This window comes from Coenobita brevimanus, chromosome 51 (genome assembly GCF_032717465.1).
Source record: "Coenobita brevimanus isolate Jiangsu-jjx chromosome 51, ASM3271746v2, whole genome shotgun sequence".
Lineage (NCBI taxonomy): Eukaryota > Metazoa > Arthropoda > Malacostraca > Decapoda > Coenobitidae > Coenobita > Coenobita brevimanus.
The window spans coordinates 26,809,253-26,836,712 of record NC_137004.1 but is presented as its reverse complement, the minus strand read 5'-3'; the positions used below and the strand labels follow the sequence as shown (position 1 = coordinate 26,836,712).

At 42.1% G+C, this 27,460-nt stretch overlaps 1 protein-coding gene across 2 annotated transcripts in view; it reads right to left on the bottom strand.

Annotated features, from left to right (window-relative positions):
* The window catches only part of LOC145400254 (ADP-ribosylhydrolase ARH3-like), a 92,801-nt gene that overhangs the window by 56,824 nt on the left and 8,517 nt on the right, over nt 1-27,460 (bottom strand). For both annotated transcript variants that reach the window (XM_080272770.1, XM_080272771.1), the window contains exons 3-4: nt 15,921-16,069; nt 11,237-11,367 (exon numbers count right to left, since the gene is read on the bottom strand). In XM_080272770.1, coding sequence (XP_080128896.1) covers nt 11,237-11,367; nt 15,921-16,069 — 280 coding nt within the window. The remainder of the gene's footprint in view (nt 1-11,236; nt 11,368-15,920; nt 16,070-27,460) is intronic.

Genomic DNA, 27,460 nt, shown 5'->3' with positions numbered 1-27,460 from the left:
AGACTTCAGCAAAACAGTAACGATGTGAGGAAAATCATTACAAACTTTATCAAACTTCATGAATGACTTTTTACCACTTACTTTTATAAAGCTTACTGATATGTCATGAGCCATTTCATAGCATAGCTGCAGTTTGCAACCGCAAAAATGATCGCTAACTAAAGCGCTTAGCATCATGACTTCTCTGATTATCGCAAAAATATCACTAAATCACTTGTATTTTATCACAGTAATTCTATCTATCTATCTATTGCCAGACGCCATAATCCCATAAGGGGTGGCCGTTTGATTTTCAGTTATTTGTTTTACGAGGAGGGGCACTAACCCTCCACCAACCCACTTGCTGACACGTAGGGAGCACGTACGGTTTGGTTATATGGCTACCACCCAGCATTGTACAGTAATCCCTTAACATCCGCAGGGGTTTGGTAACAGACACCCACGAATGTTAAAATTCCGCAGATATCTGCTGCCCCCTTTAACCCTTTCAGGTCTCCTGGCCACTATAGTGGCTTTTTCGGCAGGGGTCTCCTAGCCACTCCCGTGGCAGCATATTTAGGCATGAATGAAAACTGTTGCATGAGGCTGGTGAATTAAATAAGGATACAAGCTGCTCCCCAGACCCCTCTGCTTCCACCGGGCATGTGCAGATCACAATATTTTAGTTTAAACAGTCTGGGAAGAGCTAATCATGGTGGGGGGTTGGGCTGCATGTACTGATTTTATTATACTGTTGATCTGGCAATATTTTTTAATATTTTGGTATCAGACAGTTCATTTAGCAAAAGAATATTATTTGCAATACATTTTTACTGCTCTGGAGTATACATAGCTCTCACCTTCCTCCTCCCTTTCAGATCCCCCTTCCTCCAGCCCCCTACCTCCCACTGATTCCCCACCCCTCTACCTCCCACCCTCCACCCTCCACTCTCCCTCCAATCCCCCACCCCTTACTTCCTCCACCCTCCTATCTCCCACCGATCCCCCACCCCTCTACCTCCCACCCTCCACCCTCCACTCTCCCTCCAATCCCCCACCCCCTGCCTCCCGCCTACGCACGTAGCTGCTGCGTCACAGGCAAGCAAGAGATTTCCACGTTGTATGTCTCAATATTTATTCATTTCCTGGATGTTAGAGTGTCTGATTGAGGGAAATTAATTACAGATTTATGATTTAGGTTTCTAAGGTTGTTTCTGTAGCCTTTTATACATGTACCATGCATTTATTTGTTACCAGGCAGACATACACGTGCAGCAAGTGTTGCCTTTCTCAGTGACAAATGATTGTTAGTGTCTCCTTACTTTTTTCTGATTTATATTTCATGAATTTCTCACATTTCCTGGTTATACTTATAACACCGTCAATTTTGAGAAATAATAAATATTTGATCACTGTCTCTAGTGCTGCCTGTAAGTATACAGGATGATATAGTTAGCAACGATGAACTAAACATACGTACATACAAAAAGCAAGCTCGTAGGCTTACCCCCATGTCCTCACCTCCACAGCCTTGGACAGTACTAAGCAAAATAAGTGCAAATTAAAATAAATTGGTCAGTAGCCTAGTAAGCGATAGTTTTATATGGATCTTGTAACTGTTTAGTTTGTCGTTTGTAAAGAAAACATCTCAAGAATCATTCACAAATCATGTGAGATATAGTGTACATATATTAGTGCACTGTTTTTTATGGAAAAACATGGAAACAAACAATGCAGTCATGTCACCTATGCACCAAGAAATCACCTACCCACCGAGATGGCAATACTCATCACGTTACCCCACCACTTGCTACGCAACTTCCCATCATTTTTGCGGCACTTGTAGAGTGAGTAGAGCGCTAATGTTTTATAGGTAGATGTGTATTACTACCTTGTGCATGAATATGATATTTTTTCTTTATTTACAAACCTTGACTTTATTCAAAAAAATGCATCTCTCAAACGTGACCTTGGGACCTATTTGAGACCTGAAAGGGTTAAAAACACCTCTGGGCCCACCTTTTCCTTATATAACTAAAGAAAAACCCTATGTGCATGTTTACAACCACTTTACTTAATACAAGAACACTAAACAACCACTTTATTTAATACAAGAACACTAAAAGTTAAAAATAATGAATAGTGTACTCCTGCATGGCCTCTTCTGACTACTGTGCTCATCCTAGCTTCCTCCAAAAGGAAGAGTGTTACAGTATATTTCATTCACTGGATAATGCCATTGCTGTACTAAAACAGCCATGAACTGTGCCTGGGATAACGTTACAGTGTCAGCAGAGTTCAACGATATTTTTCTTATTTCTGTAGCCATCCGCGGATATTCAAAACTGTGTATGTTAAAACCGCGGATGTCAAGGGATGACTGTAAATGGTTTCTTGGCTTACAGTAATTCACAATACAATATAACACTTTCGGCTAATCTCACATGATTTCAGTGCAATTTGGGTGCATATTGCTTCGTATTATTTACAAAAGAGGGGGGGGGGGCAGCAAACTGGTTTAGACCAGCTCATTGATGTATGTGTATATGTGTGCATGTATGTACGTATGCCATTATTTAGTACTGGGGTAACTGTCAGTGTTTAAAAGTTTAACCCCTAATGTTGAAGTCACTCATCCACCAAACGAATTTTTCCCCATTATAGTAGCCGCAGCGAGAAATGAACACTGTGGTGGGGCAGGCGGGATGACCTGGGATTCCCCCACTGTTGCCATATCCAAATGTCACCGACCATAGAGGTACGATGTCACCGACCATCGGCCACCGCTGCAGCCCCGCTCCATGATCCTTACCCTGTGTCTCTGGCTTTCTCTTTCTCTCTCGGTTTTTATATAAACTGGTGTATTTCCGAAACTAATTATGAAATTATTATGACTTTTGTTCCACACCATCACTGAGGTAAAAATCAAGGAGAGTTTTCTGTATAAAGGTTCCCCCCCCCCTTGTCTGAGGGCAGGTCAGTTCTGGCGAGTGTATAATTATAGGTCAGGCGGAGGTATCGGCAAGGCCGCACTCCCCCGCTCATATGCCACATTTAGGAGGGGGGGGGAAACTTTTATACAGAAAACTCTCCTTGATTTTTACCTCAGTGGTGGTGTGGAACAAAAGTCATAATAATTTCATAATTAGTTTCGGAAATACAGCAGTTTATATAGAAACCGAGAGAGAAAGAGAAAGCCAGAGACACAGGGTAAGGATCATGGAGCGGGGCTGCAGCGGTGGCCGATGGTCGGTGACATCCTACCTCTATGGTTGGTGACGTGGATATGGCAACAGTGGGGGAATCCCAGGTCATCCCGCCTGCCCCACCACAGCGTTCATTTCTCGCTGCGGCTACTATAGTTATGTGTATCATTTAGTGCGATATCAAATACTGTAGTGTGCACTCGCACATCCACCATATAGGCATGTTAATTGGCATCAAGGTGTCTTTACAAACAATATAGTAATAAGGGCAAGAAAAGCTATAAAAACAGTTTAAATTTTCAATTTACCTGTATTTGGCGATGGGAGCAGGGTCATCAGGTTCATCAGCGTTTCAACCGTTACCATCTGATTTCTGATTTGCCAATGACGAAGGTTCTTACACACAAAGCTTTGGTATGACCAACCAATCACGGAGCTTTCCCTTTGTATCAGCTGGTAAACACAACAAAGCCCTTCGCCGTCAAGATTGCAAAGGAGAACACGGAAGAAAAGAAATACTCCCAGTCCACCCTAACTTTTCCCCTGATGAATTAATGGCATTAATAAATCAAGTGGGCAAAAGGAAGAGTGTTATATTTGATTCACTGGATAATGCCATCACCAAAATAGCCATGAACTGTGTCTGGGATAATGTTACATTTGCAGTGAATGATGTCATCAGAGTTCAACCAGATAAAATGCTTTTGTGAATCCGGCCCCAATACTGTATCCACCTGTGGATATTTAAAACTGCTTATGTATGTTAAAAACGCGGATGTTACGAGATGACTGTTTGGGTTTATGCCACGCAGGGGGACCACTGATACCATATTCATTGTTCGGCAGCTTCAGGAAAAATATACTGGGAAGAAAAGGGATCTGTATTTTGTTTCTGTTGATTTGGAAAAGGCATTTGACAGAGTCCCTAGCCCTTTAAGTCCAGGTCGGGTCTTAAGACGGGTTCTCTTGACGGATACCTAGTCGGGTCTTATGAGTTAAATCAGGCGACGGGTGACATCGTTTGATACCCCCCACCTTCTATGTTGCACTCCGAGTGGTCTGGGCTATGACATCATATGTAAACAAACCTGCTGGTACAAGTGTACTGGGTTTTGGGGTGGATTTTTTTTTTTTTCGCATGTTATGCTCAAATAATTACCTAAAAATGACCCATAAATCATAATATAATTTTCTACAAACAAACATATGCCTAAAATGATTTAAAAATATGCTATAGTAACAGTACACGTGGCCGATTTTTTTTCACGTCTGTATACACGCAGGGTTTAGGCAGCACGATTGTGTTTATGATGGAGTTAGAAAGAAGTCTTCATTTTTCGCTCTCAACACAAGCTTCATATGCGATGGCAGAACTGGACAGCAACTTGGAGAACTCTGAAGTGACCAGTAGACTCGGTGAAGAGAGGGAAGTGCATGACATCACCGATTTTGAAGGATTTTCAGCCAGTGATACACAAACTCCATCAACCTCTGGGGTATCAGTGAGTAGTATTGGCATGAAACGTAAGTTATCGCCAGGTTTGGAGTACGATAATGATGACCAGGAGAGTGATAGTGAGTGACAGGATGGCAGACAATGACAGTGATGGATTTATTCCTGAGTGATGAGAGTGATGATGATTCAGACCTAAGTGATGATGATGATGATGATGATAACCCCAAGGTGTGTGACCCTCCCTGTAGGCCTGGTGGTACTGGTAATGCTGATGGATCTGGGTTTATATGGGAAAATGGTGACAGATTCATACCAAATTGCTATAGATTTGATGCAACTCACAGTGGAGTGACAAGGGCTGCTGGTGTAGACAAAAACAGTTCTGAAATGGAGTATTTTCTCCTGTTTTTTGATGGTGAAATTCTTGATTATTTGGTACAAGAAACCAATAGATACTATCAGTTCATGAAGGACAAACATCCTTTTTCTCCACACAATAAAATGAAACGTTGGTATGATACCAGTGTACCTGAAATGTACACTTTTCTTGCACTCACTCTTCTGATAGCACAAGTAAAGAAGCAAAATGTTCGTGACTACTGGAACCGAGATCCTCTGATTTATACCCCAATGTTTCCCAAGTACATGCCCAGGGACAGGTACCAGCTACTCATGCGATTTATTCATTTCACAGACAACAACCATCCCAGTACTGATGACCACCTTTGGAAGGTTCGTCCAGTAATAGAAAAGATAAGGGAGTGTATTTGCTCCTTCTTTGCACCCTATCAGAAGCTTGTCATTGATGAAAGTCTCATTCTGTTCCGTGGCAGACTTATATTCAAGCAATACATTCCCTCCAGAAGACATAGATTTGGAATAAAAAATTTTATTTGTTACTGCCTAACTGGCATAGTGTTAGACATTATAGTGTACACTGGCACTGATATTGATGTACCTGCAAGAGATCCCCTAGGATTTTCTGGTTCTGTGGTAAAAAAAAACTGATGGCACCATTTCCGAACAAGAGACATGTTTTGTATACTGATAATTGGTATACTTCCCCAGCCGTGTGTAGCTTCCTTCATGATCATAACACTGGTAGTTGTGGGTCAGTCCAGAAGAACAGGAAACATCTTCCAAAGTTTGGAGGACGTAGTGCTCGAGGAACCTGTGAGTGCTACAGAAGTGATCCTTTGCTGTGTGTCAGATGGACAGATAAACGGGAGGTTTGTATGCTGAGCACCTTCCATCATGGCAACTTGATTCCATCAGGAAAAGTGCACTATAGAACAAAAGAACCAGTCCTCAAACCGGACGTAGTAAATGATTACACAAAAAATATAAGACTTGTTGACAAGTCGGATGCCCAAATAGGTACTGTGGAGTGTATCAGACGTACCGTAAAATGGTACAAGATGTTATTTTTACTGTGGAGTGTATCAGACGTACCGTAAAATGGTACAAGAAGTTATTTTTACTGTGGAGTGTATCAGACGTACTGTAAAATGGTACAAGAAGTTATTTTTACTGTGGAGTGTATCAGACGTACCGTAAAATGGTACAAGAAGTTATTTTTACTGTGGAGTGTATCAGACGTACCGTAAAATGGTACAAGGTTATTTTTACTGTGGAGTGTATCAGACGTACCGTAAAATGGTACAAGAAGTTATTTTTACTGTGGAGTGTATCAGACGTACCGTAAAATGGTACAAGAAGTTATTTTTTCATTTGGTTGATTTGTCAATGCTGAATGCCTACCATATGTAGAAGGCAGAAACCCAAAAGAAGAAGTCATTGAGGCACTTTGTTCTGGAAGTGGTGAGACAACAGCACACCAAGTATGGCACACTGAACAAAGACCATCCTGGACGCCACTCTGAACTTGCTGCTGACAGACTTATAGCATCGGAATTCGCCAATAGGCACTATCTACAAAAGCTCCCTCCAACACATAACTGAAAGACTGTCTGCCTTCATTCTGTGAGAAAGCCAAGGAAGAACAACCGAGTGAGCACATGGTGCAAAGATTGTGGTGTCGCACTATGTTTTGAGTGTTGGCGTGACTACCACACACTTGCTAAGTTCTAGCTAAACAGAAGTAGTGGATAACAAGAAGAAAAGTTTTGTTGAATGAGAGGAAATAAGTTCTGTTCTGGACTGTCTGGGTAGTGGTTGTCTGGATAATCGAGAGATGACTAGATTTCTTGCTGTTACACATTAACAGGTTTCATTACATGGAGGGAGCAAGTTGAAAACCTAGCTATTCTAAATAACTCCCAAAGGGGGAGGGAGTATTCCCCCCTTTGGCAGTTGGAGGGGGTATCGTCAAATATTTCTAGCAAATGTGGGGAACGACCAGGAAAAGTTTGGGAACTTCTGACCTAGATCATCACCGCACACCATGGGGCCTGAGCTGTAAAAAATACATCTGGGCAGTGACAGATAATGCCAAATTTGTCCCTATGGTCTCTAGTACCTTGGATATAGCTGCACTGCAGTAATGCTGACAACCTTCTGCATTATATATGATCAACATTATGGAAGCACACATTATAGGCAAGCTAACTGTATTAGCTATGGCTGTCTCATCTAGATCTGGCATAATGGAATTTGTAAGAGTGTTTTTGCAACATATCAGTAGGCCTTTTGTGGAAGATCAATAAAGGTTATTTCAGCTTACAACATCAAACTGTTCCCTGCCTTGGCCGGGTTTTTTTTTTTCCCCCCTCTAATAGCAGCCAACTTATTTAACCACTCAACCGCCACCTCCCTTTTATAGAAAATTCTAAGATAAAATGGATGGAAGAATACCATTTCCAAACATCATGTGCCCTGGATGCTGACTTAGGACCCACTAGCTCTGTCACTGAACACAAAGTTTAGAATGCTGACTGTGGAGAATGGCTGCTTGGAGTCCAGCCACACTCAAGACTACACCAGCTGGGCCCAGACAGCTCCCCTGAATAAATCCCAAACTATAAAAAAAGAATTGGAATATGCCACAGTTTGGGGTGGAAGAATTCACTCTGTATCTTCCTCATAAAACTAGGAGGGGCTAGTATGATTTTCACAGTCATGCCTCATGCAAGGACAACTGATATCCTGAAATTAGAAGTGCTGCAGCTTGGTTCACCTGAACTGCATTTTTGATGAGATAACTAAACACCCGACCTTCCTGAACCCAGAACAGTTCCCTCATGGATGCATTTCAGACCATTTGGCCTTCATATGGCAGGATCATGACAGAACAGAAGATAGTGGATATGAAGCTAGCAAAGCAGTTCATAACTATTCAAACTTCTCTTACTTTCCTGTTCATCCATCCATCCATCATCCAATCCTGCGTTGTCCCATGAGGGACGTAGGAGCTTGGGGTTAGGCAAGTTGGTCCTAACATTTAAGACGAATGTGACCAGCCTCACTCATCCCTGAGTGGCATTATGATAACAATACACCCCAACCACCCATTGGATATAAACCTTCACCGGCTCAATCCGACTGGAGTGCCGCAACTACCCACTAAACCCCCAGGTGCCATAATTTGGTTATATGGTTACCACTTAGTGTAGTAAATGGTTTCCTGATGCAGAGGAAACCATTTGGCTTATCACTCAGTGTAGAGTCACCCACAGGCAGAAGGAAGAGGAAAGAATGAAGGAAAGATAGACAGAAGAGGGAGTGTCAAGTCACTCATAGGCAGGAGGAGGAGGAAAGAATCAAGTAAAGAACAACAGAAGGGGAAGGAAAGATGCCAGGAGGAAAGGAAAGGAGCGACACCCGAGAGCAGCATTACATCAAGTGAGTGGATGGTGAGCACCCCCATCTACCACAATTCCTCATAATAAATGGAGACAAATACATGGAGGCTGCTCAGATAAAAGGAATCATATGCTGCTTCAGAGTAGCACTTAAATACTGATAGGTAAGATTGATAAGCAGGAGCCTGGAAATGAAGAATACCACTCCATAGCATTAGTTGGAGCTGTGACCTGGTGGCACTGTAAAAACACTGCAATACACGTTTACATAATGCACAAACCTTACCTGTGATTCAGGCATGCATTAGTTAATGCAGAATAATTTTTATAAGTGATAGAAGTGTATTGATAGAATGGTATCATTAGTGAACATTTATCAAATGAGTGTAAACAGCACTGATTTCATGTGAAGCTCCAGACACTACACTGCATCATGAAAACTGTTGTCTTGTGTATGTGGTCTCAGCACAACCACTGGTAGCACCTTTTAGTGAGTTACCTCATCCTACTCCAAGACAGAGCAGAATACCAAATTTGGACTTGTATCAGAATCAATCAACTCCCCCCCCCCCTCTCTCCAATACTCTGCATACTTTTTAAATGAATACAATAGAAGACTTGGCAAACATGTGAGTTCCTCAGCACTTCTGGTATGCAGGCTTCTAAACACCATCTTGAAGCAGTTTCAAACTTTATTATGGTACTTAATGCTAGAAAGGGGTGCCTTCATGCAATGGCACTGATAATGCAGAAGCTCTACTGCCTGGCTATAACATGTCCCTCAACTTCTTATCACTTAACAGGAGGGTTACTGGAAGAAGATGGCAATTTCAGTCTACAGTTCACCAGGTTCATCTCCAGTTCAGACAACAAAAACAAAAATCATGACAAGATTGTCTAAAAAGTAGTGTATTGATGGTGTGTGGTGAAATGTTTAAGCATGGGAGAGAGAGTAGGAGAATGGATGTGGAAGATGTGCATATTGGCACGGGAGGAAGGTAAAGTCACGGAGGATTGGAAGTCAGGTTTAATTATTCCCCTGTACAAAGGAAAAAAGGAAAAAGAAGCACCGCCAGATTAAGGGGGGGGCCCAAGGGGCCCGGGCCCTGGGCCACCCACCAAGAGGGGGCCTCCCACCAGAGCAGCAGAGAGTTGAGCACAGGCACCCACCTGTGCGGAGAAAGGTATCCCTAATATTCAAAACTGTATCTGGAACATTAAACATATTCTATGAAAAATATTGGATGAATAGTCCCCGTTCAGTATTTCCTAACTAAAAGTGTCCTATTTATATGTTAGGATTTAGGTTACCAGTCTGTGGTGTATGCCATTGGGGGAGTTGGAAAGGGGGCCTCCCTTCCAAGTGGGCCCCGGGCCTCCCACATGCTTAATCCAGCCGTGAAAAGAAGTGTGTGGTAATCATAGGGACATTTATCTTCTTAGTGTAATAAGAAAAGTACATGGTAGGATACTTACCGACAGAGTTAGGAAAATAACAGAGGAATTAGTTGGAGAACAACAGGGAGGCTTTAGGAAGGGAAGAGGTTGTGTAGATCATATAATCACTCGAAGGTCTTTAGTGGAAAAGTTTCTAGAGAAGGGACTAGATGTTGTATGTGGCCTTCATGGATTTGAAGAAAGCATATGACAGGGTGGATAGACAAGGATTGTGGAAAGTATTAAGAATATGTGGAGTAAATGGGAAGTTGCTGACTGCCATGAAGAGTACATATGACGGTGCTAAGGCTGCAGCGTATGTGGACAGTGAACTGAGTGAATTTTTCTATTTGAAGGTTGGATTGAAACAGGGATGTGTCAAGTCTCCAAGGATGTTCAATCTGTATATGTATAGGGTTGTAAAAGAGACACCAGGTAGGGCAGTGGATGTTGAAGCAGCCCTAGTGAGAGAGGGCAGTGTGTAGAAACTCCCTGTACTGTTGTTTGCAGATGGTACAGTATTGTTAGACAAAGAAGAAGGGAAACTGCAAAGTTTGGTGAATGGTTTGAGAGAGTTTGTAGAAAACAGAATCTAAAGGTCAATGTAGGGAAGAGTAATGTTATGGTCTTCGACAGATATGAAGTCACTGAATGTACAGAGAGGCAAGATGAGGAAGAAATGGAAAATGTGAGTGCGTTTAAGTACCTGAGGAGTATGCGAGTGAGGAGGGAAGTTTAGAGGGTGAAGTGCTTGAAAGGGTACAGCAAGGAAGAAAGGTTGCTGGTTCTTTGAAAGCAGTGAAAAGAAACAGGGAAGCGAACATGGAAGTGAATAAGTCACTGCATGACAGTACTGTGATACCAACTCTAACATATGGAAGTGAAGCTTGGACCATGTTCGAGGGACACAAGCGAAGAGTGAGGGCAGTGAAAATGAGTTATTTGAGAGAAACATGTGGAGTTCCATGGAGAGACAGACTGACAAATGAGGAAGTGAAGGTGCATTTTGGTGTGGATGTGATAGGAATGTGGTTTGGCTATGTGGAGAGGATGGAGAGAGAGACTGACAAGGAGAGTGTATGTGAGTGAGGTGAAGGGGAGAGAGAGGCTGAGGATGAGATGGAGGGATAGAGTGGAGAGGTGTATGAGAGACGGGGGTGTGAGCTGGAAGTAGGGCAGTGAAATGGCAGGGGACAGGGCGACATGGAGGCGATTTGTTTGTGGCCACCCATTACGAGATTAAGGCATCTGGCAACAGATACACAGACAGACAGATTTTTTTTAAAACTGGAGCCTAACATAAGCCCTGCATGTCATAAACAGCAGATCAGATACCATACTCTCCATACCAAGCAGACAGAAGATTTTATTAAACACCTGCCAATATTTCAACTTACTTGCAATACAGCTCCATTGTAGCCCAATCTGTTGGCATGAGTGAGAAGAGCTGAATTTTTTGCCATGGTGGTTACATCTTGGTCAGTTGCAGCATGGCAGAACAAGGCCACAGGAGCCACTCTCATTGCTCCTGCAGCCAGTACAAGTAATGAATAACATTAAAATATAATATTATTAATTTATATATATATATATATATATATATATATATATAGTAGAAGTCCGATTTTTCGGCATCTATGGGACCAGGCAAGTGCCGAAAAATCAAAATTGCCGAATTATCAAAAACCCTACCCACTCAGTACCTTATATGTTTCGGTGAACACTATCATCACTACTCATATCATTACAAATGTGTTTGGAGAGAGTACTGTATACTGTTTGATACTGTACAATACTGTAATGAATACAGTACTATACATGAATATGAAAAATAAAGAAATTAGTGAACATACTGTATATAAATGTAATGGTACAGTAGGCCTACAAGTTCACATGCACTTACCTTAACTTATAGTAGGTTCCTTATTTACATATGTACAATAGAAGGGGTTGATTGGAGTCTGCTACTGCTGGAAGAAGTCCCCAGCAGTAGAGGGGACGAAAAAAATCGGAAAATCTGCCGAATGATCAGAGATTTTCGCAAATGGGACAATTTCTCAAAACTGCCGAAATGTCAGATTTGCCGGGGAATTGGATGCTGAAGAATTGGACTTTTACTGTATATCTGACCACCAATAATCTGAAAATTCCAATACTCCAAAAGTGAACTGAGTGAAAATTAACATTATTCTGGGAGCAAACCAAGTGTTGTTTTTTTTTTTTTCTATCACTGGGCCTTATCTATGGATTTATTTGGCTTGGACTAGCTATCTTGCTACATTTCTATGCATTTCCGGAAAGCAAAACAATAACCCGTATCATTTTAAGTGCTTATTTACTGATCACTTACTTATTTCTAATGTTTTTAGGTAACTCCCAATAGTCCAAAAAAAACAATAATTCGAAAGACCCTTGGTCCCCTACCATTCCGATTACAAGACTTTTACTGTGTAAGTGTGTGTGTGTGTGTGTGTGTGTGTGTGTGTGTGTGTGTGTGTGTGTGTGTGTGTGTGTGTGTGTGTGTATACTGTATACATACATACATATATATATATATATATATATATATATATATATATACAGTATATATAGACAGCAATCCCTCCAATATCCAACGTAATAGAGCCATAGGCAGGTCCGGATAGTGATCCTGTCCGGATATTGGGCCCCAGCCTCCTGGACTTGTACTTATGGACCCTAACTCAGAAAAACACCTATACAACTCCCTCTGGACATGCATTGCACCTATTTAAGACCCAAATCACACCAATAAGGGACATAAAAGACTGAAATAAATGGAAAAGAACCATAAAATGAGGTTTTAGAGGTGAGTTTATACAATATTAAACATTCTGGGTACTTACAAGTCCCTGGCTCCTGGACTGGTTTGAACCGCCAGTTTGCAGTCCACAGTTAATCCTCTGCACTCTAAATTCTAATTTCTTAACACTGCACAACACTGTAAATTCCTGTGTGTTCTAGTGGCGAGGTATTGCAGTTTATTCACAAAAAACAAGCACCTGTGGCTTGCACTGCTATGATCATCTGCTCTCGATCGGAGTTAGACTGTGACTGTTGATGTTGGTGGGGTAACAGAGTTGCCAGATCGCAACAGCCACATTACCAATCTCCTCAACTTTCATTACCAAATTTAACTTTTCATTACCAAATTTGTAAAGCTAGCATTTATTCTTCACTAATTATATATACAAGTGGAAATACATGTAATCACTCTCCTTATAATTAACACCATGTTGATTATTTTCACACTATGTAGGGTAGCAGATTAATCAGAGAGAACAAACAATCCACCATCTCCAACCTGTGTATCCTTATGCATGTGAAAAATCCATTTGGTTATGTATTATTCTGATTCATTACCAAACGAATTTTTCATTACCAAATTGGCCCACACTTGGTAATGAAAAATACCAAATGGCAACCCTGACAGGGGAGGGGGGAGGGGGAGGAAGGAAGGGGCGAACGGACCATGGTGTAACAGCTGTTCTAATTTCAAATTACGGGAGGGAATAAAGTCAGATTTTTTTCGAATTTTTTGCGGTTTTTGGCAAACTTTGGGAATATTGGATCCCAGGATGATTATGTCCGGTTAGTGGGGATGTTCGGATATTGGGCTTTCGGATATTAGAGGGATTACTGTATATATATATATATATATATATATATATATATATATACATGTACACGTCACTTGCACAGTGTGAGAGAGATTGGGTGGTCTGCGACCTCAAGCAGTGTGAATTCGCGCACTAAGAATACATAATCTTATGGGAAAAATTACATATGGGCGGTACCCCCTCAAATCTGGACCTTTTTTGGCCCTTAGAGACATAATAAAGGGAAATTTTTTCAGACACTGTACTACAGATATAGCTACAATAACAAAAATATGGGCAGTCACCTTAACAACAGTAGACAACAGGCCTGATGGACTTAAATAACAGGTGTTCCGAGGCGCGGCAACACACTTACAGTTCCCCCGCCGCCACCCCGGTTGCACCACGCTTGTTTAACAGTTGCCAATGTTGTATTATTCCAGACTTTGACGAAGAAATTTACGGCCTGTCGAATGTTACATTTCTTCCAGAATGCAGCAACAGTCATTATGGTGGGGGTTGCAGGTATGCCAGGTGATGCACGTGAGTCAGGTGGGGCTGTGGAGATGGAGGGGAACGCGGCTGGTGAGTCAGGTGGGGCAGTGGATGAGGAAGGGACAGCAGCGGGCGAGTCAGGGGAGGTGGTGAGGGGAGGATCCTCCCTCTCCTCCTCGCTACTGCTAACATTTTTGGCAATTTCCTTCATCTCTTCTTGCTTGTTTGTCTCATTCCTCATCTTGTTATGGATGTATTGGCAGTATAACAACATGGTATTCACAAAATAAATGTCATTATTATAAAAACTGGGTATCTATTCTAAGTTACTGTTATTACTGAAAACGTTATTGTCTAAGTTCTTATTAGCAGGATCTTACTGTAGACTCCTCTTGAGCACCTTCCCACGAGCCTCTAGGTCACTATTGGCACACTGTGCGAGGGTCAGGGTCACGTACTCATGGAAAAAGGCGTTTTTGAGCCATTCCTTGCCTCTACCTCGCGTTTTGTGAGGTAAACTCGCGCATTCAAGGATTCTGGTTATGATTTTTGGTCACCCGCTCACAATGCGATTCGCACACCCTTAGCTCGCGCAATAGGCGAGCGAATTGTATATATATATATATATATATATATATATATATATATATATATATATATATATATATATATATAAAATATATATTCTTTCTTAGATCTTTAATGGAAAAGTTTCTAGAGAAGGGAAAGAAGTTGTATGCAGCCTTCATGGATTTGGAGAAAGCATATGACAGGGTGGATAGACAAGGATTGTGGAAAGTATTAAGAATATATGGAGTGGATGGGAAGTTGCTGAATGCTGTGAAGAGTACGTATGAGGGTGCTAATGCTGCAGTACGTGTTGATAGTGAACGGAGTGAATTTTTCTATTTGAAGGTTGGGTTGAAACAGGGATGTGTCATGTCTCCATGGTTATTCAATCTGTACATGGATGGGGTTATAAAAGAGATACAAGGTAGGGTAGTGGATGCTGGAGTGGCCTTAATGAGAGAGGGCAGTGTTTGGAAACTCCATGTACTGTTGTTTGCAGATGATACTGTGTTGTTGAGTGAAGACAAAGGGGAGCTGCAAGGCATGGTGGATGAGTTTGGGAGAGTGTGTAAGAAATGGAATCTTAAGGTGAATGTAGAGAAGAGTAAAGTTATGGTCTTCGAGAGAAGTGGAGTCAGTGAATGTACAGTGAGGTTGGATGAGGAGGAAATGGAAAATGTGAGTGCGTTTATGTACTTAGATAGTGTGATGAGTAAGGATGGAAGTTTTGAGAGTGAAATGCTTGAAGGGGTACAACAAGGAAGGAAGGTAACTGATTCCTTGAAAGCAGTTTTAAGAAACAGGGAAGTGAGAACGGAAGTGAAAAAGTTACTCCATGACAGTATTGTGATACCAACTCTAATGTAAGGAAGTGAAGCTTGGACCTTGTTGGAGGGACAGAAGTCAAGAGTGGTAGCAGTGGAAATGAGTTATCTGAGAGGAGCATGTGGGGTCACATGAAGAGACAGACTGACAAATGAGGAAGTGAAGGGGCATTGTGGTGTGGACGTGGATGTGATAAGAAGCATTAGGAGGAACACACTGAGGTGGTTTGGCCATGTGGAGAGTATGGTGGGTGAGAGACTGATGAGGAGAGTGTATGTGAGTGAGGTGGAGGGGGGGAGAGGGAGGGAGAGACTAAGGATGAGATGGAGTGATGGAGTGGAGAGGTGTATGAGAGAGGGGGGTGTGAGCTGGGAGCAGGGCAGTGAAATGGCAGGGGACAGGGCAACATGGAGGCAATTTGTTTGTGGTCACCCCTTATTGGATTCAGGCATCTGGCAATAGACAGATAGATAGATGGATAGAAATGTAAAGCTCACTTTGTTATTTATGTATATGATAACATTTGACATCATTATGTATGTATATCTCTAACTCACAAACCTGACTGCCTCACCTCCATTGCCATAGGAGCCTCGGCCACCAAACTGCATGGCTGCGGGAACACAGACATCAGCAAATTTAGTGGCTCTGAGGGCAGCAAACACATCCACCACATTACTGCCATATCCTCGCCCTGGTTCTTCATAGTACTCCTTCACAAACCTACCAAGAAGAGGGATTGGAGGTTATAGGAGATCTGATGATAAGAACATAATATAATGCTACAATTCTTCATAGATAAGAGTCGGAATGCCCATTACTAATTGCTACAGGGCAGTCTCTAGAAAATCTGCAGCACAAAGTTAATCAGCCATTAGGATAGATCATACATCCAGCACACTTGCAATGTTAGGCTACTGCCCAAGTTCCTTGAAAGATGTCTATGGGTGAGTGCTTTGCTCTGAGTTGCAAGTATGGCCCAAAGATTGTTGGATATCCCACTCTGTGATGGAGATGAGGATTTTTTCTTTTCTTTTTTTTTCTTTTGTATCTGTCCAAAATGAAACTGAACTTTATTATATAGTTTGCTAACAAGCCAGCATAGCGTGATCGTGATGACAGCGCTGTGTACTGGTGACTTTGAGTTTTAGTCTAAAGCTAGCTGCACCACGCCACAAACAAGTATAGCAAGATCACGATGAGAGCACTGTCTCCAGGTGACTTTGAGTTTTAGTCTAATGCTAGCTGCACCACACCACATCACTCAGATCTTTGACATACACGCACTTGAGTGAACATGAGCTTAGCAGACTTGAGGATTTGTATATTTTATGTTGCAAGCTGAACAATGATGGATCTCGAAGAGCAACGTTTATCTATCTATCTATTGCCAGACGCCTTAATCCCATACGGGGTGGCCACAAACAAATCGCTTCCATGTCGCACTGTCCCCTGCCATTTCACTGCCCTGCTCCCAGCTCACACCCCCCTCTCTCATATACCTCTCCAACCCATCCATCCATCTCATCCTCGGCCTCCCCCTCCCTCTCTCCCCCTCCACCTCACTCACATACACTCTCCTCATCAGTCTCTCACTCTCCATCCTCTCCACATGGCCAAATCACCTCAATGTGTTTCACCTAATGCTTCCTATCACATCCACATCCACACCACAGTACTCCTTCACTTCCTCATTTGTCAGTCTCTCTCTCCTTGTGACTCTGCAGGCTCCTCTTAAATAACTCATTCCTACTGCTCCCACTCTTCACCTGTGTCCCTCCAACAAGGTCCAAGCTTCATTTCGGTATGTTAGAGTTGGTATCACAATACTGTCATGTAGTAACTTTTTCACTTCCATGCTCACTTCCCTGTTTCTTATCACTGTTTTCAAGAAACCAGCAACCTTTCTTCCTTGTTGTACCCTTTCAAGCGCCTGACCCACAAAACTTCCACCCTTACTCATCACACTCCCCAAGTATTTAAACGTACTCACATTTTCCATTTCCTCCTCATCCAACGTCACTGGACATTCGCTGACTTCACTTCTCTTGAAGACCATAACTTTACTCTTCCCTACATTCATCTTTAGATTCCATTTCTTACACACTCCTCCAAACTCATCCACCAAGCCTTGCAGCTCCCCTTTGTCTTCACTTAACAACACAATATCACCTGCAAACAACAGTACAGAGAGTTTCCACACACTGCCCTCTCTCATCAGGGCCACTCAAACATCCACTGCCCTACTTTGTATTTCTTTTATAACCCCATCCGTGTATAGATTGAAAAACCATGGAGACATGACACATCCCTGTTTCAACTTAACCTTCAAATAGAAAAATTCACTCAGTTCACTATCCACATGCACTGCAGCCTTAGCACCCTCATACATACTCTTCACAGCATGCAACAACTTCCCATCTACTCCATATATTCTTAATACTTTCCACAATCCTTGTCTATCCACCCTGTCATATGCTTTCTCCAAATCCATGAAGGCTGCATACAACTTCTTTCCCTTCTCTAGAAACTTTTCCACTAAAGATCTATGAATGAATATCTGATCTACACAACCTCCTCAACCTTCCTGTTCTTCTTCAACAAATTCCTCTGTTATTTCCCAAACTCTGTCAATAAGTATCCTACCATATACTTTTCCCATTACACTAAGAAGACAAATGCCCCTATGATTACCACACACTTTTTCCCCTTTCCCTTTGTACAAGGAAATAATTATATCTGACTTCCAATCCTCCAGGACTCACAGTTCCTCCCAGGCCAATCTGCACATCTTCCAGATCCATTCTACTACTATCTCCACTGCATGCTTCAGCATTTCACTAAACACACTATCCATCAATTCCTGGGGTTTCCCCATTTTGACTTTCTTCATTGCTTCCATGACTTCCATCCTACTAACTTATTCCTGTCTTCTGACTTCCCTCCTTCTCCCAGCCACTCCCCAGCCACTTATACTCGCATTACTTTCATTCTCTATGTTCAACAATTCCTTAAAGTGTTCTCTCCATCTGCTCACTTTTTCTCCCTTCTCCACCAGTAATCTACCAATTTTATCTTTCACTCCCCTACTAACTTCACTGCCACCCTATCTAACTCTCTTTACCTCTTTCCGGAACATTTTCTTACAGTCTCTCCACTTTGCACTCCAATTCCTTCCAAACTCCTCATCCAAACTCTTCTTCCCTTCTCTTACTAATCTTTTCACCTCTCTCTTCCTTGCTACATATAACTCTTCCGTCTCTCAACTTCTTTCACGCCCCTATTTCTCACCCATTCATTATATGCTTTCTTCTTTTGTGATACAGTCTATCTCACCTCTTCATTATACCATGTTGTTCCTTGCATCCCCTTTCATCTTCTCTTCACCACACACACCACCTCACATGCTGCACATATTTTTTCTGTGAATATCTTGCACACACCTTCCACATCCCCCACCTGCTCCAATCCATATTTACCCAATTGTTCCTCCATTCTCTCTTATATTCTGCCTTTTTCTCAGCCTCTTGTAACCTTTCCACTCACCTTGCATCTACTCCTTTCTCCCATCCTTCCCTTCTTCTATTTCTCCATTTTATTTGGACCCTGAAGTGGCGGTGGTCAGAAAGTCCACTCCCCCAACCTCTATATGCTCTTGCATCCATTAAACACCTTCGCATCCTGTCATCCACACACACATAATCAATCACTGCCTTCCTTTCATTCAGTTCACCACCCACCCTTCTCTTCATCCGCCACGTATACCTGTAGATTATTTTGTGCCTGAAGAGGGTATTGGCTATTATCAACCCCCTCCTGGCACAAATGTCCACTAAAGCACTGCCATTCTCATCTATCTCAGCAGGCATAACTCACTTACCAACTGCTCCATCTACCTTCACATTTCTTATTATACCACTCATATCACCAATCAAAAACACTCTATCATTCTTTTCAAACTTTTCCATGCACACTTCCATATTTATCCAGAACTCTTCCCTCACTCTGCTTGCACGATCTTGCATTCGTGAATACACGCACACAATCGCCCACATATGTAGTCCAATTTTCAATCTTACCCACACAATCCTTGCGCCAACTGATCTATCTATCTATTGCCAGATGCCTCAACCCCATTTGGGGTGGCCACAAACAAATCACCTCCACGTCGCCCTGTCCCCCGCCATTTCACTGCCCTCCTCCCAACTCACACACCCCTCTCTCATATACCTCTCCACCCCATCCATCCATCTCATCCTCGGCCTCCCCCTCCCTCTTCCCCCCTCCACCTCACTCACATACACTCTCTTCCTCAGTCTTTCACCCTCCATACTCTCCACATGGCCAAACCACCTCAGTGTATTCCTCCTAACACTTCCTATCACATCCACATCCACACCACAACGCTCCTTTATATCCTCATTCGTCAGCCTGTCTCTCCATGTGACTCCACAGGCTCCTCTTAAATAACTCATTTCCACTGCTCTCACTCTTGACTTGTGTCCTTCCAACAACGTCCAAGCTTCACTTCGGTACGTTAGAGTTGGTATCATAATACTGTCATGTAGTAACTTTTTCACTTCCATGCTCACTTCCCTGTTTCTTATCACTGCTTTCAAAGAACCAGCAACCTTTCTTCCCTGCTGTACCCTTTCAAGCACTTCACCCTCCAAACTTCCATCCTTACTCATCACACTACCCAAGTACTTTAACTTACTCACATTTTCCAATTCCTCACCATCCAACCTCGCTGTACATTCACTGACTTCACCTCTCTCATAGACCATCACTTTACTCTTCCCTACATTCACCTTTAGATTCCATTTCTTACACATTCTCCCAAACTCATCCACCAAGCCTTGCAGCTCCCCTTCGTCTTCACTCAACAACACAGTATCATCTGCACACAACAGTACAGGGAGTTTCCAAACACTATCCTCTCTCACCAGGGCCACTCTAACATCCCCTACTCTACCTTGTACCTCTTTTATTACCCCATCCATGTACAGACTGTACAACCATGGTGACATGGCACATCCCTGTTTCAACCCAACTTTCAAAGAGAAAAATTCACTTAGTTCACTATCCACACACACTGCAGCCTTCGCACCATAATACATACTTTTCACAGCATTCAACAACTTCCCATCTACTCCATATATTCTTAACACTTTCCAAAATCCTTGTCTATCCACCCTGTCATATGCTTTCTCCAAATCCATGAAAGCCGCATACAACTTCTTTCCCTTCTCCAGAAACTTTTCCACTAAAGATCTAAGAATGAATATCTGATCTACACAACCTCTTCCCTTCCTAAAGCCTCCCTGTTCTTCTCCAACTAATTTCTCTGTTCTTTCTCTAACTCTGTCAATAAGTATCCTACCATACACATTTCCTATTATACTAAGAAGACAAATGCCCCTATGATTACCACACACTTCTTTTTCCCCTCTTCCTTTGTACAAGGGAATAATTATACCTGACTTCCAATCCTCCGGGAGTCTACCTTCCTCCCAGGCCAATCTGCACATCTTCCGTATCCATTCTACTACTATCTCTCCCCCATGCTTCAGCATTTCACCACACACTCCATCAATTCCTGGGGCTTTCCCTGATTTAACTTTCTTCATTGCTTCCACAACTTCTATCCTACTGATTTCTTCCTGTCTTCTCACCTCCCTCCTTCTCCCTGCCATTCCCCAGCCACTTATACTCGCATTACTTCCATCCTCTATGTTCAACAATTCCTTAAAGTGTTCTCTCCATCTGCTCACTTTTTCTCCCTTCTCCACTAGTAATCTACCATTTTTATCTTTCACTCCCCTGCTAACTTCACTTCCACCCTGTCTTACTCTTTTCACCTCTTTCCAGAACATTTTCTTACAGTCCCTCCACTTTACACTCAAATTCCTTCCAAATTCCCCATCCACTCTCTTTTTACTCTCTCTTACTAATCTTTTCACCTTTCTCTTTCTTTCTACATATAACTCTCTCTTCCGCCTCTCAACTTCTTCCATGCCCCTATACTGTATATAATGATAATATTGAATATTTTACTAAATACCTGGTGTTCTAGCTTGACTTACCCTGCAGAGTTAAAGGCTATGTTCAGACTCTAATGTATTATAATTTGCACTGGGTATCTGACTAAATAACATTCGGAAAATAAGGTCTTACTGTGTACCGATCATTAAATGCTTATTTTCCATGTCGTTAAACTATAAATATCATTATTATATGGCACAGCGGACAATACTGTAATGCAAACTTCATGGTGATAAAGACGTGTTTATGAGAACTGGTGGAAAACCACTCACACACACACACACACACACACACACACACACTATCCACCCCGGGCAGAGCCGTCGACCCTGGGCCCATCTCCTTCTTCCCGTGCCCCCACCACAACGTGTGACGGCCAGCTACCCCCCCCACACACACCACCAACCACTACAAACTTTTACTTACAGCTTCTGACTGTTTAATATTACACAGTGACTGGATACAACCATCAAAATGAAAAATTGTATGATTACAGATCTTTCTATCATACGAATATATTACTATTTTAAATCACCCTGCGTTCACATCATGGTGTATAAATAACTATTCTGTGGAGTAAAACACAGTGTAATGTGTTTTTATTCGTTATCATAACAAAACCATTATTTCCCAAGACAGATGGATGATGGAAGAGTTGTTGAGAATCCAAGTAGGCCTTACTTTACTCTCTTGCCCTTGGATGTGGGGAGGGTGGAGGGTAGACGAATGAATGGAGACGAGGGAGGGAGGGGGTGGGGTGAAACTGCTGGTGAGGCAGCAAAATAAATAAAAATAAAAAGTAATCCATACACCATGTTACAGGTGTCCTCCATTTGAAGTAGGTTGAAGTTTGGAGGGAAACCACTTTGGGGAAGCGAGTTCCAAAGAGATGCAGTTCAGGAAATAAAAGAATTCTAATAGGAAGAGGTTCTGCAATATGGCAGTGTGACAGCTCAGTCATGAGCACTACCACATGCCTGTGCAGCATGGGGAGAAGGTGTGGAGAGGTGTCATAATGTATGCAACTTAGTCTTCGCATTTGTCACAAAAGTACAGTATCTGTAAATTAATGCAATGGAGGCAACATTCCTTCTTACTTGTCAGAGAGGTAGTTCATTTGCAATAGTAGGGTTATTAATAATTCTAACAGTTTTGTTTTGAATATTGTCCATTTGTTTTAGTGAAACCTCTCCTCATCCATTCCACAAGGATGAGCAATATTCCTGCTGACTGCACACGACTCTTATAAATTATAGCTACCTGCTCGTCAGTGACGTTACGGACTCTGTACAATAATCCAAGTTTCTCTGAAGCAGTTTTAGCAAGTGATCTAACATGACAGGTCCAGCTGAGGGCATTCATAAGCGAAACAATGAGAATTTCAATACGTTTGGAGATAGGAATGGCACTGACAGTAATACAAGAATCAGGCAATAACAGTCTCTTAGTAAATTGTACTGTATGTGTTTTCCTAGTATTAAATCATGTTCTTTTGTCCCCATTCATTAACCTTATATAAGTCTTGATTTATGGAGATTGCTGCACCAAGTTGTGCACTAAAGGTATGAAACTTTGTGAATGGGTGTTTGATTGTCAATGAACTATGATGTGCTGAGTCATCTGCATGTGAAAGGATGGGATTATGGGTGACAGATAACGAGATCATTTATATGAATTACGAACAGGGTTGGAGACAGAACTGTTCCTTGTGGCACACCGGCAATAACTGAGTGGAAATTGGAATATACATCATCTACTTTTATCTTTCTGTTGCTGAGATACGAGGAAATCAGAGGAACAAAAGGAGACAGGCCATAGCAAGGGAGTTTGGATAGCAATGAACGGTGCCCCACTCCGTCAGAATGTTTAGAAATATGAAGGACTACTGCATGAGTATCTCCATGTTGGTCAGCTGACTGATGGATGGTATGAGTCAGGTGATAGAGTATATGAACAGTGGATTGAGCCGGTGAAAGTTTATATCCAAGGGATGGTTGGGGTTTATTGCTTACATAATGACACTCAGGGATGAGTGAGGCTGGTCACTCTCATCTTAAATGTCAGGACCAACTCGCCTAGCCCCGGGCTCCTACACTCCTCATGGGCAACGTATGATTGGATGATGGATGGATGGATCTTTTGTGGCAAAGACCATACTATCACTAATTAAGTTGTTGGATTCAAGATGTTTAACCATGCTCTTATTAATTATACTCTCAAATACTTTACCAACAGAATGTCATGAAGGTGATGAGAGTCAGTGAAAGAATAATAGTAGTGAAAATTTTGTTTGGTAGGATCATCTTTGCATTTATATCAACGAATGAACCACAGGCAGGCTTGGATAGGACATAGAAGGATGGATTTTGGGATGACTTAATACATGCAGTAAGTGGTATTTGGGATGATTAGATTGTAGTTTTGGGCGGGGACTTAACTGGTCACGTAGGTGAAGCAGCTCAAGGATATGAAGAAGTTCATGGGGGATGTGCATATGGTACAAGAAATGAGGAAGGGGAGAGGACACTAGAGTTTGGGGAGGCAATGAACACGAGTCTGTGAAACACACATTTTAGGAAAAGAGAGAGTAGGTTCTCAAAGAAGTTAGTTGGGGAGTGAAAGATAAAAATGGTAGATTACTAGTGGAGAAGGGAGAAAAGGTGAGCAGGTGGAGAGAACACTTTCAGGAACTGTTGAACACAGAGAATGAAAGTAATATGAGTACAGTAATCCCTTTAAGACCCAGGTGCCTAAGTCCCGGATATTTTGGGCTCGGGTCTTTGGACACACATACACAAACTTCAAGCAAGAAGGCAAAGTACAAGTAGATAGACAAAGTCGAAAGAGTTTAACTAAGCAGGGTGTAAGCACAGAAGCACAGTTCTTTAGACAACAGGAGGGACCCCATCAGGCCCATATGCCCTGTTAGTATTGAGGACAGTGATGGCAGAAAAAAAAATCAGCTGAAGATACTATAATGTCAGCCATGAGGTAGTCAGAAGGGGGAAATGATGGAGGATCTGCACCAAAATCGTCTACAGTGGAATTGGACACGAAAGTCTGTGTGAAGAGAACTGCTTTATTAGTACAGTATAAGAAATACCTACACAACCATCAGAGAAGAAAAGAAGGGGGAAGGATGATAAGGTAAAGTTGTTAGAAAGGTTTTTGGCAAGGTGCCAGAAGGAGCGGGAAGTATTCGAGTTGGTTGAGAGCATTTAATGATACTAAACGTGCTTAGTACCTGGAAGTTATTATCCTCCTAAGGAGAGCCAAAGCTACTCATAATGCTATTTGGCATTATGACTATGAGATCTGATTGAAAGGTATCTGACCAAATTTTTTTTCTCGTAAACCAGTTGGAACATAGAGATGCAACTCAGTGGAGTGTGACCATAAATTGTACACATGCCTGAATACTGTATGTTCAAGTGCTACTGCCATACAGCGTGTGTCTGAGGATGTGTTCTTGCTCACTGCATTTTCGTTTTGTGCTGCAATGATCGAGCAAACTGAGCAAAGTTATTGCATCAAATTTTGTTAAAAACTTGGTGACTTGCAATGTGAAACCATCAAGAAGGTTCGTCAGGCTTCTGATGATGAAGCTATGGGTATTACGTAAATTAGGTACTGATATGGTACAATCACTTCAAAAGGTGAAGCTCGTGCTGTTGAGCCAGGTGGATGAAGCCTATGGTCATTATTTTTGTACGAAATCTATCTGTATCTGTGTGTCTGTGTCGACAACTCAGATCTCTGAAAGTACTGATTGTAGAAGGAAAAGTTATTAACAAAAGTTGTATACAGTACAATCACAATATGAGTTCACATCAATCAACCAACTTTGGGGGTCATCCAGGATGGATACATAAGTCAAGTTTTCATCTAACAGTATTATTACAGTCTAACTGGCTCACAGATGACAGGTAGTCTTTTTTTTTTGTTTTTTAAATAATTACCAGGACACCGCTCATTATGTATATGATCCAGAAGGTCAAAAAAATAAAGAGTGCTAGCTGAGAGTTCTCTGCCACCTACAGAATGCAGTGCTTTGGAAGAGACAAGAGTTGTGGGAGCTGGAGCACTGGCAACTCTACCACGACAATGCACTAGTCCACTCACCTCATCTCATCCAAGATTATCTGGTCAAACAGAGAATCAAACAGGTCCAGCAGGCTCCCTACTCTCCTGACATGGCTCCCTACGACTTCTGACTACAGTAATCCCTTTAAGACTAGACGCCCAAGTCCTGGACACTCCAAGACATATTGGGCTGTGGAAAAAAAAAAAAAAAGCCAATGTGTGTTCATCCCTACTCTAAATTTGCTGCTTGATGACGAACAGCTGTGTTTTGGCATGTAGTTCTGGCGATGTCTGCTAGAGCACCCCTGCATCCTCCCCACTTCCAGCCTACCTACTGTCATGACTGCATGCTTGTCACCATGGCTGCCCACATGCTCACTTTTGTGGTGGACGGTGAATATACTGCAATACCTCACCGCTAGACCACATGGGAATTTACAGTGTTGTGCAGTGTTAAGAAATCAGAATTCAGAGACCAAAAAATTAAGTGCAGAGTGCAACACTAGCATGTTGCAACTGGCGTGGTACAAGTAAGAACAGAATGAGCAGTGTTAAACAATTATAATTCACAGTGCAAAGGATGAAGTGCAGCACAACACTGTTTTACTGTAGATGCTTCAGGTGCACCTTCACCACTGTCAGAGCCATAGAGGAGGTGGGTTAATCTTCACGACGGTCATGGACGTGTCATAAGTACCACGTACACTGTTAAATATTTTCCATACTGACTACTAATTTCTCATTCTCTGGTTCATTTTCATTTATTTTATGGTTTCTGTTCCTTATTTGTGTGAATACGGTCTTAAACAGGTGCTGTGCATGTCCAGTAGAGAGTTATTTAGGTGGCCTCCAAAGTTAGGTTGGGTTGGGGTCTATAACTACCTATCCAGGGGCATTTTTCCCAAGTCCCAGACAAAGCCAAGTCCTGGACATGCCTTTGGCTCTATTACTTCGGATCTTGATGGGATTACTGTATTTCCGAAACTGAAGATGCCACTGAAGAGTTCAAGATTCAAGGACACAAATGAGATGAAGACAAAAGTGACAAAGATCTTGTTGGCAATTCCAAAACCTGACTTTACAAATATTACCAGCATTGGAAGGACCACTGGGCTAAGGGTGTTGAGTCCCAGGGGTTATACTTAAGAGATTAAAGTCCGAACCCACTTTGTTTTTTTAAACCAGGTAAACATAAGAACATAAGAAGAGAGGATAACTGCAGTAGGCCGGTTGGCCCATGTTAGGCAGCTCCTAGATGAGTAACTGAACTACTAGAATGAGATAAGGACAGCAAAGAAGAAGGCCTCTCTCAACCCAACCCCCAATGTTCACACTTAGATCCATAATATCTGAATGACTTGTCTCCTTTATCATTGGTAGAGGTTCCCTGTACTGTGTGTGTGTGTGTGTGTGTGTGTGTGTGTGTGTGTGTGTGTGTGTGTGTGTGTATTTACCTATTTGTAGTATACAGGAATTGAGCAATGCTCGTGTTGTCCTGTCTCCATATCCACATTTATCAAGTCTACCTTTACACACATGAATGTTTTTCTCATGCACCACCTCTTTGTCTAAGTCGTTCCAAATATTTAAGATTATACCTAATTGTGATATACACGGAATGTACTATGCTCGTGGGTTTCCGTCGCTGTTTCTCAATAAGTCGAATTTAACTTTAAACTCGTTTAAGTTTTTTGACTGGACGATCTCTTTGTCCAGGCTATTCCATAAGTCTATACTTCTGTAAGGAAAGCTATATTTCTTGATATCCTTTAAGCAGCTTGACTTTTTCAATTTCATTCCATGTCCTCTTGTTGCTCTCTTATCCCATACAAACAGATCTTCTTTGTCAATTTTATCTACTCCCACCATGGTCCTGAACACTGCAATCATGTCTCCCCTCTTTCTCCTTTCCTCTAACGAAGGCAAATCCAGTTTTTCCAGCCTCTCTCTGTATGACAGGTCTGTCAGACTGGGGACCATCTTGGT